The sequence below is a fragment of the Sceloporus undulatus genome, chromosome 2 (assembly GCF_019175285.1).
Source record: "Sceloporus undulatus isolate JIND9_A2432 ecotype Alabama chromosome 2, SceUnd_v1.1, whole genome shotgun sequence".
NCBI classification, from domain to species: Eukaryota; Metazoa; Chordata; class Lepidosauria; order Squamata; family Phrynosomatidae; genus Sceloporus; species Sceloporus undulatus.
In genome coordinates, this window is record NC_056523.1 from 288,912,648 (window position 1) to 288,929,010 (window position 16,363).

The window sequence follows — 16,363 nt, forward strand, 5'->3', positions numbered from 1 at the left end:
CCTCCTGGCACCCCCTTCCATAAAATCAACCTCTACCCCCATGCTCCTCACCCGTTATTCATGTTCCTTGTCCCGCACTGCCTAGTTATGAGTGGTGGGTGTTTTTAGGGCTTAGGGGGCAGAGAGATCCCAAGCTAGCCAAACCATTTTTGGGTGATTTGGGCTATTTTAGCATGTTTTTTTCATCCTTCTGCCATTTTCTCATTGTTATGTCACGGGGCTTGGGAGGCTGCCAAAAAGGGCAGTGTGTCCACATGCAGCCCATAGAATATTTTCCCCACATTTCTGATGTAGAGGGTTCTCATCTACCTCAAGAAACTGAACTTAGAAGCTCTTAACTCTGGGACGTTTGCTGAGATCCATGCGGGAATTAGAAGAAAAGGGTGGAAGGGGAGGAGTTCAAATCATAATGGTGAGTGGAGAAACAGCAAGGAAGAGAAGAAATATTGGTGTGGTGAATAAGAAAAAACAACGAAGCTGTTTCATTCTCTCTAAAGCTCAAAACAAGAAGGAATGAAATTACGTAGAATTTTCACCTTCATTCTGCTAAGGTTTTCGGTGTAATAATGTAATATAAATTGATTATAACATTTACATCCAGGCTGATCAGAGAATAATTAAAGACAAAAAGAGATATTATTAAACCAACTTTCCCTGTCTCTTATCTGCCAATTTTGCTTTGCTGATGCTATGTTTATAGTGGTTTGCACTCCTTTTTTTAAACAAACAAACAAACAAACAAACAAACAAACATTCTGTGCCAAAGTGATCCATATTTTGCATCGGAAAGAGCTGAATGCAGCATAGCTGTCCAAATCAGGCAAATTTGAATCTTTTTGTATAATTTTGCCAAGTCCGATCTTACCAGGGCTATTGACATGATTGCTCCCAAGCGCCCTTGCCATCCCGCCCCAAATCGGAGGCCCTGGTTCACACCAGAGCTGAGGAAGATGAAGCGGTTTGGACGACGGCTAGAGCGCAGGTGGCGGAAGACTCGACTCTTATCCAACAGAACTCGCCATAGGAACTTTCTTCGTTCCTATCGGGAGGCAATACGTGCAGCGAAGAGAGCCTTCTCCTCTGCACGTATTGCGTCTGCAGAGTCCCGTCCAGCAGAGCTGTTTAAGGTGGTGAGGGAAATGACCCCTGCACCAAATCCCTTACTTAACCCAACGACGGCCTGCTGTGACGCGTTTAACAACTTCTTTGCAGACAAAATCTCTCAGATAAGAGCCGACTTAGATGCCACCGTTGAAACAGAGTCGACAGGCAAGGCGTCCAGTGACTCCGCCGATGTAGTCATACTGGATCAGCTCCAATCTGTGAGTACTGATGACGTGGACAAGCTGCTTGGTAAGGTGAGGAAGACAACTTGCCCTCTTGACCCTTGCCCATCATGGCTGGCCGTCCAGGGGGGGATGCATTGATGAGATTCCTCACGGATATCATCGGTGCATCCTTCAGGGAAGGACATGTTCCATCTTGTTTAAAGGAAGCGGCGGTTAGGCCGCTCCTGAAAAAACCTTCCCTGGACCCCCTGGATATGAGGAATTATAGGCCGGTGTCATTGCTGCCATTTTTGAGCAAGGTGATCGAGAGGGCAGTTGCCCTTCAGCTCCAAGCTGTCTTGGATGAAGCCGATTATCTAGACCCATTTCAAACTGGCTTTAGGACAGGCTTTGGGGTTGAGACTGCCATGGTTGCCTTGACCGATGATCTGCGTCTGAGCATTGACAGGGGGAGTGTGACCCTGTTGGTGCTCTTAGACTTCTCAGCGGCTTTTGATACTATAGATCACGGCATCCTCTTGGACCGCCTGAAGGGGTTAGGTATCGGGGGCATTGCTTTGCAGTGGTTCCAGTCCTTCCTCTCGGGCAGGTCTCAGAGGGTGCTACTCGGGGACTGTAGCTCCAGTAAGAGGTACCTCACTTGTGGGGTTCCTCAGGGGGCTATTTTGTCCCCAATGTTATTTAACATCTATATGAAGCCGCTGGGTGAGATAATACGGAGTTATGGTGCTGGGTGTTATCAGTATGCTGATGACACCCAAATCTATTTCTCCATATCTCGTTCGTCGGCCTCGAATTCCGATGGCATCTCTTCTCTCAATGAATGTCTTCAGGCGGTAATGGGCTGGATGAGGAAAAACAGATTGAAACTGAATCCAGACAAGACGGAGGTGCTCATGGTAGCGGCCCCGAAACCAAGAATTGGGTTGCAACCTCCAGTCCTGGATGGGGTCACACTCTCCTCCAGCGACTGTGTTCGCAGTCTGGGGGTGCTCCTTGACTCGTCGCTCCTGATGACAAATCAGGTAAATGCGACGGTCAGGAGTGCCTGTTATCAGCTTCGGCTGATACGCCAGCTGCGCCCTTTTCTGGAAGTAAGGGATCTCGAGACGGTTGTGCACGCGCTGGTAACCTCACGCCTTGACTTCTGTAATGCACTCTACATGGGGCTACCCTTGTGCTTGACTCGGAAATTACAGCTGGTTCAAAACATGGCAGCCAGGCTTGTGTCAGGTACATCTAGGAGGGACCACATTACTCCGGTTTTGAGGTCCCTCCACTGGCTGCCTATCAGCTTCCGGGCCCAGTACAAGGTGTTGGTTATCACCTTTAAAGCCCTAAATGGCTTGGGTCCAAGCTATCTTAGGGACCGCCTCCTCCTGTATAATCCTCCCCGCGCTCTCCGGTCCTCTGGGAGGAACTTATTGCAGCCTCTAAAATCTAGGCTTGCGGCAACCTCCCAGAGGGCGTTCTCTGTTGTCGCCCCCAAACTCTGGAACGACCTGCCGGATGAGATCCGTCAGATAACATCATTAGACAGCTTTAAAAAAGCGGTCAAGACGGATCTCTTCTGGCAGGCCTTTCCAGATTAACCATCCCAGCCCAGGTTCCCTGATTCCCTCATTCCTCCCGTGGCCCCATCTTAGTGATGGTTGAGGATCAACAGAGGGATATCAGGGGTTTTAGTTTTAACTGCTGTTTTTATGCTTGATATTGTGTTTTTAATATGTTATACTGTTTAATACTGTCTTAAGGGGGGGGAGGGATAAAGTGTTTTTTAATTGTCATATTTTATATTTTACTGTTGTTAACCGCCCGGATTGGTTTGCCAGAGGGCGGTATACAAATAATAATAATAATAATAATAATAATAATAATAATAATAATTATTATTATTATTATTATGTCACCAGGGAGCCATCATCCCAAATATCCTAAAGGCAATGGATTCTATTTGATCTTGGCAGCTAAGCAGGGTCAACTCTGGTTAGTACTTGGATGAGAGAGTTCCAGTGAATGCTAAGTGGTATAGGCTATATTTTAGAGGACAGAACCACTTGTGACTATTCCTTGCTAGTCCAGTCCAATCCCATTGGAAGTCTTCTGTTGGCTTCTTGAGGTTTTTACCAGACATCAGCAACACACTTTGAAACATATCTATTCCAGCTAGAAATCTACTGTTCACTCTCTTCTAAAATAAAGTTTAGGAAGCTGAATTCTACACTTGGTAACTCATTTAGTGATTTCCTTGCAGACTGAGGTATGCACACAGTCCTTGTTGTGTTTGATTTTTAAATTTCTATTTCAGTATATTTTTCTGAAGTGGTTCCTGTGCTAGATAAAGCAAACATTGATTTCCAAATACCTGTGCTGATTGATGAAATCTCTAGGATGTCTCCAAGGGAAACCAAGTATCAGGAATGACTCTGGCTTTGGTGGGGACCCTGAATTATCTTAAAGAGTCTTGGGTCACTTTAAAGATTGGACATGGAGGTGTGTGTGTTTGTGGGGGAGGTACAACTGGTGAATGCCAAGCTGCAAGAACTTAGAGACTGTCCCTCATATCCTTGTAATGTACTCTTCACACAGAGAAAGACAGCATACCAAATCTCCATATTGGTCTGGACTTATGCTAAATTGGGACGAAGCTGGAACACTAGTTCCTTCTGACTGAATTCCTTAAGAATTCAGGTCTGTGGAAAATTCCCATTTGGGGATGGGCATGGGTGTATAAATTACGAAAGTGCACTACAGTAGTTTATACTGTTACAAGGGAACTAGGTAGGCAAACCAGCTGTGCCAAGTTTGATCAACTCATTGCCACATTAAACCATTTTATGAAGGGAAAAATGCAGACTGTAGTAAGGGACATAACTAGGTTTCATATCTTTTTTTTTAAACGAGGAATAAAAGATGCTCTATAGGGATTCTCTGAATGTAGGAAACTGCAGGCTCTTATAATTTCAACTGTTACAGGATAGGAATTATTTCTTTCCATTAGATGCTTAGTTGTCATTTGAAAGATTATTTGCACTGTGCTCCAAATGTCAGGGAAGGCTCTCCCCCTCCCATATAAGTATAAGCAAGGAAGGTAAAATCTGAAACTGCCTTACAGCAGGGATGCAGAATATGGGTGCTATATTCCACAACTCTTATGTTTTCCTTTCAAAGTTACAGTAGCTGGGAAGGACGTCTACTGCTGTTATTAGTATGAACAGAACTGAAAGCAATTCTTACCTCTGTAGGATGTTCATTTGGCCAAGGCTGTGCTCAGTTCTTCTATGCTTTCTCATAAGACTTTCCTTGTTACAGTAGGTTCTTGTATTACATATTTGCACTTGTGGGGTTACTTGTGAGTAAGTGTCTCAGCATGCAACATCAACCAATGAAACCAGGGGTGATTGTGAGCACATCTTGGTAGTGTTGTGGATGTGTGAAATAAGAGCAACATATGTTAAACTGATCCTGGCAAGCCAAAAGTTTCTGGTCTAGTTAATATTGAGAGATACTAAGGGCCACTAGTCTCTCCCACTCCCCCAGAAAAATTAACTAGATTGGATACAACTTTCTAAGAAAATGTCTGGTGTTGAAAAGACGGATTATAAATCTCCCTCTCAAACTAATCATCTGGAACAGTGATTCTAAAACTCTGGTATTCCAGGTGTTCTGGACTTCAGTTCCCTGAATCCCAGACTATTGGCCAAGATGACTGAGGCTGCTGGGAGCTGAGGTCCAAAATACCTGGAGGACCAGAGTTTGGGAATCACGTATCTGGAAGAAAGAAGTTAAGATACTTTGTTGGTTCAGACGAGAGGCTCATGCTTCACTCCACCTCTGCTTATTTCTTAGAAGCTTTGTGTACACCTTCAAGTCATCTATCAACTTATGGCAATCCCATGTTGGTTTTTCTAAGGAATACTCAGAAATGGGTTGCTTTCCTCTGAAATATAGCCTACAGCCCTTATATTCCTTGACTATTTCCTATCCAAGTACCAATGAGGGCTGACCCTACTTAGCTTCTAAATCCAGGCAGTATCTAGTGCCTTCAAGTACCTTTACTTGCAGTCCAAACACTCAGACCTGTTATTTGACGAATGAAGCTTTGTTGAAGCAGTGCAACAGCTTCTGCAAAATGGGAATGGGACTGTGAGACAAAAGACAAAATGAAGTAGTATATTGCATTAATTTAAACTGGAAGCCTATTGAAGTTGATTAATGTAACTTCCCATTTTATTAATTCACCTTTACAGTTTGTTAGTTTGTCACAGTTTGCAAGCATATGTATCCTGGTTTTTTTCAGCTCTTTATATAGTTATGCAGGCCACCACCAACTGAGGGTTTGGTAAGGTAGTTTTGGTAAATGCAGATTTGGTGAAAAATGCACAGATCATATATTATGTCACTACTTTCTACACAGTAAGGAAAACTACATCAGGAAGTTTTAGTTCTCCAATCAATGCTTGCTATTACATTTTCACTTGTTCAAATAATCTCTCATTTATTTTAAAGAAGTTACATATATTCTCTATATATATTTTAAAAAGATGTACAGAGGGACCTTCCTATCCATGAGGGCTTGGTTACTCCCCCTTCCCCAATAGATGAGAAAGACCTTAAGAACTCAAGCCCATATTAGTTAATGGGTGGTGCCTTCATCAGCGTGCCTCCATTCATTAATATTGGGGGATGGAATCTATAAGACTTCCAATCCATAGATGGCTATCCTACTGATATGGCAGGCTCTCTGCAAATGCCATTGATATTTTTTTGGGCTTCTCACTTTAATCAGTACATTGACTAAAACCTACATTGCAAATGACAAATATTACTTGTTGAGAAAGCCAATTAATAACTCCTATATGTGTTTTAAAGGTTATTGGGGCCTATAATGAAGTGTTTATGATATGAAAATGCATTTAAGTTTAATCTATTGTTTTTTAATTGATGGAAAGTATAGCTTTCTTCCTAGTTCCATCTTTGCACCCGCTATGCTGTCTTTGTTATAAAGAAATGTGCAAGAAGCAAAGGCTTGGACAGATGTTAGAAAATTTCTTGAGGAGTCATTCTGCTGCCATGGTGATAGGTCTAGAGCAGGATTCTGGACATTGCACAGAATAGTGTCAATGCCTGCTGAATGAGTGTGTGATAATTATTTTGGTTTACTCTGTTTGTAGATGCTGCCACGATGGAACTGAGCTGCACTGAAGTACCTCTTTATGTAAGTTCCCCAACATTAGGCTTCTGCCCTCAAAGGTCCTTTCTTTTGTTTTGAACAGGGCCTTATTGAGAGGCAGCATGAATGAAGCCAAAAATTCTGTGCTCTGCTTGACAGAGAGATTTTAAGCCATTGAATGCTATTGTTTCATTGGAGCAAGTATTGCAATAGTATCTTCTATGCATGTTGCAGCCTAGCTTTCTGACGTCATTACAAAATAATTGTCGTATTGTGGATCCAGATTATTGCTCTTCTGGGTCATTTTAGCTGGCATATTTTAGAATGGAGATGTAAACTGTAGTATTAAAAAAATCCCAGTTACAGGAGATAAATATTTCCATTATCAATATAAATGTTCTCTCCTTCTCCTCGTTGCCAAGATAGACACAGTGTTATGGCAAATAAATGAGATTTCATTGGTGGCTGGCATTTAACCATACAATCCTGGAACATTAACTGGGATCTTTAATGTGACTGATATAGTCAGTCACTTATCTGTTACAGACAGCCAAAATAAAGCTGCTTCGAGTCACAGTGGAGGTAAGGTGTTTCAATGATGCATGCGTCCTAAGAGTCCAGAAGTCGCACCAAAGCCACGCTCCAGACCTAAGGACTGGAGCGTGGCATTGGTGTGGCTTCTGGACTCTTAGGACGCATGCATCATTGAAACATCATATCTCCACTGTGACTCGAAGCAGCTTTATTTTGGCTGTCTGTAACAGGCCTAAGACTGCAAAACACACTTGCTGGCAAGCAAGCCTTTTAAACACAGAGCCTTGAGTTCTACCGTACTGTATTCTTCTCTTGTGAAAGGACTTTTTGCTCCATCTCTGTATGCCACATGGTATATCAGTGTTTCCCTATTCTGGTACCTTTCAGATGTGTTGGACTACAAACTGCACCAATGGTTATATTGGCTAGAGTTATGGCTAGGGTTATGAAGGTTGTAGTCTAACATGCTAGTACATGGTATGGGAGCCTCTCCCATGTCATCGTTGGGGATCTCCAAATATTCAGGAGCAGGCAAGCTTCTTTTGGGAAGAGAATAAAGCTCAAGGGCTACAGAAGAAAGCTTTACATTAGTGACAGGACAGTTAGGATCCACATTACTATTCATTTGCTTTCAAATAAGCAAGCATAGGATTGCAGTGCATGTCCTTTTATAAAAATAAACATTGCATATTTTCTATATTGGCTGTCTTTAAATAGAAAAGTGATTTAAATACTGATGGGAATGTTTGAAAAATTTTGAAACAATACAATGATTTGTTGAATTTGAGCAATTGGTCATTGAATGAACAGGCAAACAATGGAGAGATTCTGTCACAATTGCTCTACTTCATTTCAGAGCTGGCCCATAATTGGTTTGTAATGCAGAATATAAACCGCTTGGGAGTTTCTTCCATTAGAGAAGTTCCTCCCTTATTAGTCTACCTTTCATGGGAGACACAATCAAGCCTGTATTTAAATCAGGCACTGAAAGTGGTTCTTTTGTTCATTTTCCTTGAATAGATTTCTAGCTTACTGTGTTTGGCTGAAATTCTATACATTTGGGTTTTCAAGACTTCAAAGAGTTGTGATATTTGTCTAAGGTGGAGATGATGAAAATGATCTTCTACTTGAGTTTCAGTCCCTTTTTAAAAAAGTGCCATAGAATCCATAGAGAAAATTTTTAAAAAAGAGATCCCCCTGTAGCTTCAGTTTTGTTTTTGCGGAGAGAGGGATAGTAAAGCAGCTTAGTTAGTTTGATATGTTGAACCCAACAGAAATTGAACTAGATATTATTCTATGTCAAGCAAGTCAATAAACATATCTTTCTGAAAACTAAAAAAGAGTAAAGTGAAATAAAGCTGCTAGAGTTTGGATGACAGGGTTTGAATTTGATTGCCCTGAATGTAAAGTGTGAAGGTTTGAATCAGTTTCAGCCTTAAATTTCATTTTTTCAAAGTTCAAAGGGAGTTATTGGGTATCTGTAACTGATAGGTATCAGGGTGAGATTAATAAATTTGCTTTGAGATGAATAATATGGGAAGCAAGCATTTTAAATAAAGGCAACAAATAGCCAACAGCATTACCAGTTCTTACTGTTATAACTATAATCAGCATGTTTATATTTTCCTGTGGGGTAGGCATGTTAATTTCTTGCAGTATCAGATGGAAAGAGAGTTCAAGAAAGCATAGGTCTAACAACTTAGGTTAGAATTTAACATGCCGCGGGACTCTTGTTGTTTTTTTTTCATATTTTTATTAAGTGTTCACAGGGTATAATAGTAAACTTTACCCTACCCACCCTCCTCCACCTCCTAATGTTAGATTGTTAATAACTTAAGCTCAGTTGATAGCATTGGTATATAATGGGGCTTGGGTGTGGCGGCACAGCAGCACACACCATTCATTTTATCTAACGGAAGGGGGGGTCTGGACCCCAAGGACCCCCCCCCCCAGCTACGTCCCTGCATGCTGGCTGGGTAATTTTGAGAGTTCTAATCCAAAAAAGTAGCATTTCCAAGCTCCACGTGGGGCAGATCTTGCCACACTGGAGAGCTCTTCTAGTACAGTGAAAGGAATGTGAATTGCAAAAGCTTAGGGAGCCCTGGACTAAGATCAGGTTTGGAGCTTTAGCTTGCTGGACTGTTGTGTACCCTTGATTAGAATGGGGCAGGTTTTTCAGGCAGTGAGAAATGTGTGAGCTCATGTAAGACGTTTCTTTTATCAAATGTCAATATACATTTAGCCTACAATGACAAAGGGCTGCATTTAGTTAACTGTGTCTCGTTATGTGTAATCTTTTATGTTCATTATCAAATTCTATACAGTGGTGCCTCGGGTTACGAAATTAATTCGTTCCGCCATTCCTTTCGTAACCCGAAAATTTCGTAACCCGAAACACTTTTCCGTTAGCACTGGAAAGCCTATAGCTGCACTTTGCAGCATTTGAATTTCGCGCCGAAATGAATTTCGTAACCCGAAAAATATTTCGTAACCCGAAACAGTTTTTGCCAATCCAACTTTTTCGTATCCCGGAAATTTCGTAACCCGATCATTTCGTATCCCGAGGCACCACTGTACAGTCATTGTAAAATTCATTTGTTCCCTTTGTATTTTGCAGATAAACTCTCTTTCCTTATTGGCTCTGGTTGACTGTAAATTGTTTCAAGATGAACTGGAATATTAACTGTTTTATTGTTCAGTCATAAGTTGTCAAACTTCTTTCTTAAACCCATCATTTAAATTCTCTGTTCTAGCTTCTGTAGAATTTGTTGAACAGTGCTACATTTGTTACTGCAAAGCGGCAGTATTTTTAAACTATTGATTTAACAAACACAGAGAACTATACCAAAATCATATTGTGGTAATGCCTTTATTAAACCAGTCAAAAAGGTGCAAAGCTTTTGAGATCTTGACATCTCATCCTCAGGCAAGATTTTACAAAAACTGGCAGAGGATGGGCTTAACTGTAAAAGTAAAGTTTATTATAGCCTATTGATGCATTATGTAGTTGTCTTTTATGTTACATTTTATATTCATACTATTTTAAGAGTGCCCTTCTGTATCAATTCAAGGAAAGAAAAGTGCACACTGCGGCACCGATTAGCACCCCAAAAGAAGCTGCTCTGGGCAGCTTCCTGGAAGGGGTGTCATAAGCACTGTGGCATGGCATCGTGAAACCCCTTCCGCCCAGCAGCATTTGGGTGCTGCGCTTGAGGGACGTCATCATGGCGTGCACCATCTGGATGAGTGTGTGCCATAATGGTGCCCCAGCGGAGAAACAAGGGCTTTGAGCATGTGAATGCTCGGCCCTAGCGAAACCTTAGTTTGCCTGCAGGCCAGCACAAAGTGCCGGTCTGTACAGGCTCATGGTTAGCAATCAGTGTAGGCATCACACTGCAGGAAAGAAAAGAGATCTGATTATTTCAAAAAACAATTTGTGTAGGACTTCACACATTAAAAGCAAAAATAAATGAGCTGAACAGGCTTATGGTACAGCTTTTGTTCAGTGGCAACATTTTCATGGCATGAGAAGGTTAGGAGAAGGTAATGAGAAGGTGCATATGGAATTAGAAGGTTAACTTGCTGATTCTGGTTTTGTAGGAGTCAGGACATGATTGCCTGTGGGAGCATTCAAATAGAGAATCCCTATTCTTAGCCTTCAGTGGCACAACCTATATAATGATCTGCTGCATCACCAGTGGCAGTGAAGTGGTATTTAGCCTGGATTTTAAAGGTGTTATCCAACTTGGAACTAATGGTTTAGCACAGGGGTAGGCAACCTTTTTGAGCCGGGGGTCGGGTTGCTGTCCCTGAGACAACTGGGGGGCCGAAGCCAAAAAATAAATAATTAAATAATTTTTATAAAAAATAAAATAAATAAATAAACCGGGACAAATGTAGGGCAACATTTTCAAATGGTGGACACTTTTTTTTAAAAAAGTGGAGGACACACAAAAATTTTTGCTGATTTTAAAAAAAATGTTAATATAAATGCATGTTTCTGAGGCGTCTATAGACAATTGCCTCCCTTGCCCCTGCGCGCGAGAGGCCAAAGGCCCCGGCACCAATCGGCGGCAGAACCGAGCTGGGGCCGGTCCCAAGGCCTCGCCGGGCCGCATCCGGCCCGCGGGCCGCAGGTTGCCTACCCCTGGTTTAGCACCTTGATAGCTCCTTTAAAGTTCAGTCAAAATCCAAGACTGCCCCACTAATAATAGTCACCAATCTCCAGTTGCTGTTATTTGCTGTGGCTTTGATTTATGTTTGCCTTCTGAACAAGACCTTTGAGAATCTGATGTTAATAGCCCTGTTCAAAATTCAGGGTTATTGCTTCCATTGAATCAACCAGTCCACCTGTAATGCCATCTTCCTTAATGCCTTTAATTTTACCCAGCATTATAGTCTTTTCCAGTGAGTCATGTCATCTCATTTTATCTCCAAAGTATGATTTTTGTTGTTGTTAACTGCCTTCGCATCAATCGTGACCCATGGCGACTCTGCTGATGAGACATCTCCAAGATCTGTCATCTACTGCTCTGTCTAACTCACGATCTCTTTTACAGAGTCCATCCATCTAGCATGCAGCCTTCTTCTCTTTCTACTTCCCTCCACCTTTCCTAGCATTATTGTTTTTTTCCACTGATTCATGTCTTCTAATGAGGTGTCCACAGTAAGTCAGCCTAAGCTTTGTCATTCTGGCTTCCAGGGAAATTTCTGGCTTAATCTGCTCTAGGATCCATTTGTTTGTCTTTTTTGCCATTTGTGGGATCCTCAGCACTCTTTTCCAGCACCACATTTTGAATGAATGTATTTTCTTCCTGTCTTCTTTTTTAACTGTCCAGCTCTCACATCCATATATTGTGATGGGGAATACAGTGGCTTGTATGATTCTAACTTTTTTGCTGAATTGTATATCTTTGCATTTTAAGATCTTTTCTAGTTCTTTCATAGCTGCCCTCCCCATTCTTAATCTTCTTCTGATTTCCTGGCTGCAGTTCCCATTTCTATCAATATTTGATCCCAAATATGAGAACTCTTTTACTATTTCTATTTCCTCTTTGGCTGGTTTGAATTTATGTAAGTACTCAGTGGTCATTATTTTTGTTTTCTTTATATTCAACAGTAACCCTGCCTTTGCACTTTCTTCTTTGATCTTCCTTAGTAGTTGTTCGAGATCTGTGAGGTTTTCTGCTATTATTATGGTGTCGTCAGCATATCTCAGATTGTTGATGTTCCTTCCTCCTATTTTCACTTCTCTTTCTTCTGTGTCCAAGCCTGCTTTCCTTACAATATGTTCTGCTTATAAGATGAATAAGTAGAGTGATAAGATGCAGTCTTGCCTGACCCTTTTACTAATTAGAGAGAGAGAAAGATACTAAAGAAATATTAGCTTACTTAGAAGGACAAACAATAATAAAACTGAATGAAGAACATAAAGAAAATTTAAATCGGAAAATCTCTAAGAATGAAGTTATTGCTGTAATCAGAAACATGAAAGCAAGAAAAACATCTGGACCTGATGGTCTACCATCAAATTACTATAAGAAAATGCAAGAAGTGATAGTAGAACCAATAACTAATGTGTTAAATGATATTAAAAATAATGGATTACCTGATTTATGGAAAGATGTCTTCATAACATTAATTCTCAAAGAGGGGAAGGACAAACTAGATATCAGAAGTTACAGACCCATCTCTTTAATAAATACAGATTATAAGATATTTACAGCGATCATAGCAGGCAGATTAAAGAAAATACCATAACAAATTATTCATAATGATCAAAATGGATTCATACCTAATTGTCAAATTAAAGACAACTTACGAACAGTAATAAATATAATAGAACACTTTGAATGCCACAGTGAAAGAAAACTTGCAATGGTTCTAGTAGATGCAGAAAAAGCATTCGACAGGGTGAAATGGACATTTCTATATGAGGTGATTAAAAGAATGGACATGGGGCTAAATTTTAGTAATTGGATAGAAAACATCTATAAAGAACAAAGAGCACAATTAATGATAAATAATGAAAGATCTCGATTTTTTGAGATAAAAAAAGGCACAAGGCAGGGATGCTCCCATGTCCCCATTACTTTTTGTCATTATATTAGAAATATTAAATAATGGAATACGAGGTAACCCTGAAATAAAAGGAGTAACAGTTAAAGATCAAACATTTAAAATCAAAGCATTCGCGGAAGATATAATTTGGTTTTTAGTAGAACTGATTGCAAGTATTGAACATCTGAAGACAACTTTAGAAAACTAGGGAAAAATATCAGGATTCAAAGTTAATCAAAACAAAACAGTAATCCTTACTAAAAACCAAAATAAGGAAGAAAATAAGGAATTAAGTGAGAAATCAGGGTTCAAATTAGTGACTAAAGCAAAGGAATATATTTAACTAAAAAAAAAAAAATTGATATGTTCCAAAACAATTATAATACAATTTGGAAATAAATAAAGAAAGATTTAATTTAAATGGACAAAATTAAATATATCATTATCAGGAAGAATGGCAATTATTAAAATGCACGTACTACCAAAATTAATGTATATGTTTCAGAACCTTCCAGTAATATCAGATGACAAAATATTTGATAAGTGGCAAAAGGACTTAACTAATTTCATATGGGATGGAAAAAGAGCAAGAATCAAATGGAAACTGTTAACTGAAGATAAGGAAAAAGGAGGATTTGCGTTACTCAGTCTTAAGTAGAGAAATGGGTAAACTTGGATAACAGAAGAGTACTCACACTAGAAAGGAGTAATATGAGATTTGGATATCATGCATTCTTATGGTACGATCAAACTAAACATAATAAAGACTTCCAACATCATTTTATCAGAAGATCTCTTTTAAAATTCTGATTAAAAATTAAAAAAACAATTTTATAAAGAAATACCAATGAGGGTCTCTCCGCAAGAGGCGTTTCAATATAGATCAAAAGAAAAAGAAGAACAATGGATAAAATATAAAGACTTAACACTCCAAGAGAAAGAAAAAAAAGTACACTTTTAAGACTCAAGAACAATTAAAAAATGAAAGAATAAATATTCAATTGTTTACATATAATCAACTATTCGAACAATTCAAAAAAGATAGAAGACCAGTAGGATTCACAAGAGAAAAGAACAAATTGGATAAAATATTCACAGATAAAGGGAAGAAGCATATATCTAAATATTATAAAATACTAAAAACTAAAAATATGGAAAATGAGAATGTGAAATATATTATGGTGAAATGGGCACAGGATATAGTGAAACCTATAGAATTAGAAATATGGGGAAAGACTTGGAAATTTACAAATACATTTACGTTAAGTCAAGAATATAAAGAAAAATTTCTTAAGATGATGTATAGGTGTTATATGACACCGTGTAAATTGAATGTGAGATATAACACAGGTGACATAAAATGCTGGAAATGTCACAAACCAGAAGAGTCATTTTTTCATCAATGGTGGAAATGTCCAAAAGCTAAAAGATATTGGAAAAGAATACAAAGTTTGATGGAAGAAATATTAAGAATTAAAATTCCACTAGGTCCTCTGATATTCTTGCTGAATATGATACATAAGCTAAGAATTGATAAAAAAAAGAAGCATGTAGCATATTATATATGGTTAGCTCAGCAAGGATATTATACGCAAAATATTGGAAACAAGAAAATGTACCTCTAGAAGAAGAATGGTTTGTAAAGTTGAGAGAAGCAATGGATTTGGACATATTAACCTCCGTTATGAAAGATATAAATAGAAAATCAACTGTAGAAGATTGGAACTGTCTTAAGGTTTACAGTATTTCAAAAGGATGGAATTTTGATTAAAGGATGAAAGAATAGAACCTAAAATAGTTTTTTGTGAATTTTTCGGGCTATGTGGCCATGTCTGACTATGGAGCCCGAAAAACCCAGAAAAAACTATGGGTGCTGGCCATGAAAGCCTTCGACTTTACACTGGAGAACCTAAAATGATTTAATTTTTGATCTATTTTGTTGATGTTTAGAAAAATAAATATACTCCTCTATATTCTACTAATCTTCTAGAAAAGAGTATAAAATATGGGATTGGGAATAGAATAGAGAGAAGAAAATAAAGAGAACAATAATAATGATAATAAGTAAGATGGAAACAACTTTATATAAAAAGTTGTAAAAAGATAAAATATGGGAACTAGAGTTTTGGAATAGAAGAATTTATAAAGGGAAACAGAACTAATAAAATAAGACAAGGTGAATACAGTTGATAAGGGAAGATTCAAAAAGCATACTATGAAAAAGACATAGTATCTTTTTTATGTTTGTATGTAAATATGTATATATGTATGTAGGTGTGTTTAGTAGACGTGTTAAGCTGGACTTTATGTTAGTAAATTAGTTGTATAATGTTTGTCTTTTATCAATAAAATATAAATAAGTAAGTAAATAAATAAATGAAAAAAAAATTAAGGCCACTCCATAGCTTTTCATGATCTATGCAGTCAAAGGCTTTGCTATAGTCTATAAAGCACATGCTGGTTTTCTTTTGGAATTCTTTGGTGCACTCCATTAGCCATCGTATGTCTGTGATGTGGTTCCTAATGCCTTTTCCTTTCCTGAACCCTGTTTGGACCTCTGGGATCTCTCTTTCCATGTCTGATTGGAACCTATGTTGCAGAATTTTTGAACATGCTTTTGCTTGCGGGGGAGATCAGTGGTGTGGTCCTGTAGTTGCTGCAGTCTCTTGTGTCTCCTTTTTTTGTGGATGGAGATATATATTGATCACTTCCAATCTGTTGACCAGTGTTTTGTTTTCCATATCTGTTGACATATCTTGGTCAGCAGTATAGTTGACTCTATCAATGTGGATTGCAACAGTTTGATTGGAATATCATTTGTTCCTGGAGACTTGGGTTTTTTTTGCCGTTTCTTTTATTTCAGTTTCCACCTTGCTTTTTAGAATTTGAGATTCCTCTTCGTATGGCTCTTCATTCGATGTGTTCTCTCTTTTATATAACTCTTCTGTGTATTGCATCCAACGTGTATAGCTGTGATGGTGAACCTTTGGCATGCGTGCCAGAAGTGCCACTCCGGGCCATTTCGCCGGGCACGGGGACCGGGGGAACAAAAAATTGTGCCTGTTCCTCCTCCTCCCCGCCATTTTCGGACCTCCCGCTGTCTCTCGGAGACAGCGGGAAGGCAGAAAATGGCATTGGAGGGAAGGAGCCAGAGGCGTGCGTGTCTGGCTCCTTCTCCCAGCCTTCTCCCGGTGGCGTGCCACATCCTGGGCTCGATCGTGGCCCTTCCAGCCCCAAACCTCCCTCCGAAGAGAGAAGTCTGGGGCTGGAAGGGCCGTGAAAGAGCCCAGGACGGCGGCGTGCCACA

General features: G+C 39.5%; 1 protein-coding gene and 1 pseudogene across 8 annotated transcripts in view; one reads left to right on the forward strand and one right to left on the reverse strand.

The window, feature by feature from the left end:
- Positions 1 to 16,363, reverse strand: part of LOC121920665 — a 1,182,487-nt pseudogene that overhangs the window by 262,641 nt on the left and 903,483 nt on the right.
- ARHGEF28 (Rho guanine nucleotide exchange factor 28) overlaps positions 1 to 16,363 on the forward strand; it is a 257,884-nt gene that overhangs the window by 27,042 nt on the left and 214,479 nt on the right. For 7 of the 8 annotated variants that reach the window (XM_042448458.1, XM_042448457.1, XM_042448461.1 and 4 more), the window contains exon 2: positions 6,464 to 6,507. The exons of the other annotated variant lie outside the window; for it this stretch is intronic. In XM_042448458.1, coding sequence (XP_042304392.1) covers positions 6,475 to 6,507 — 33 coding nt within the window. In that variant the 5' untranslated portion in view covers positions 6,464 to 6,474. The remainder of the gene's footprint in view (positions 1 to 6,463; positions 6,508 to 16,363) is intronic. 8 annotated transcript variants of the gene reach the window in all.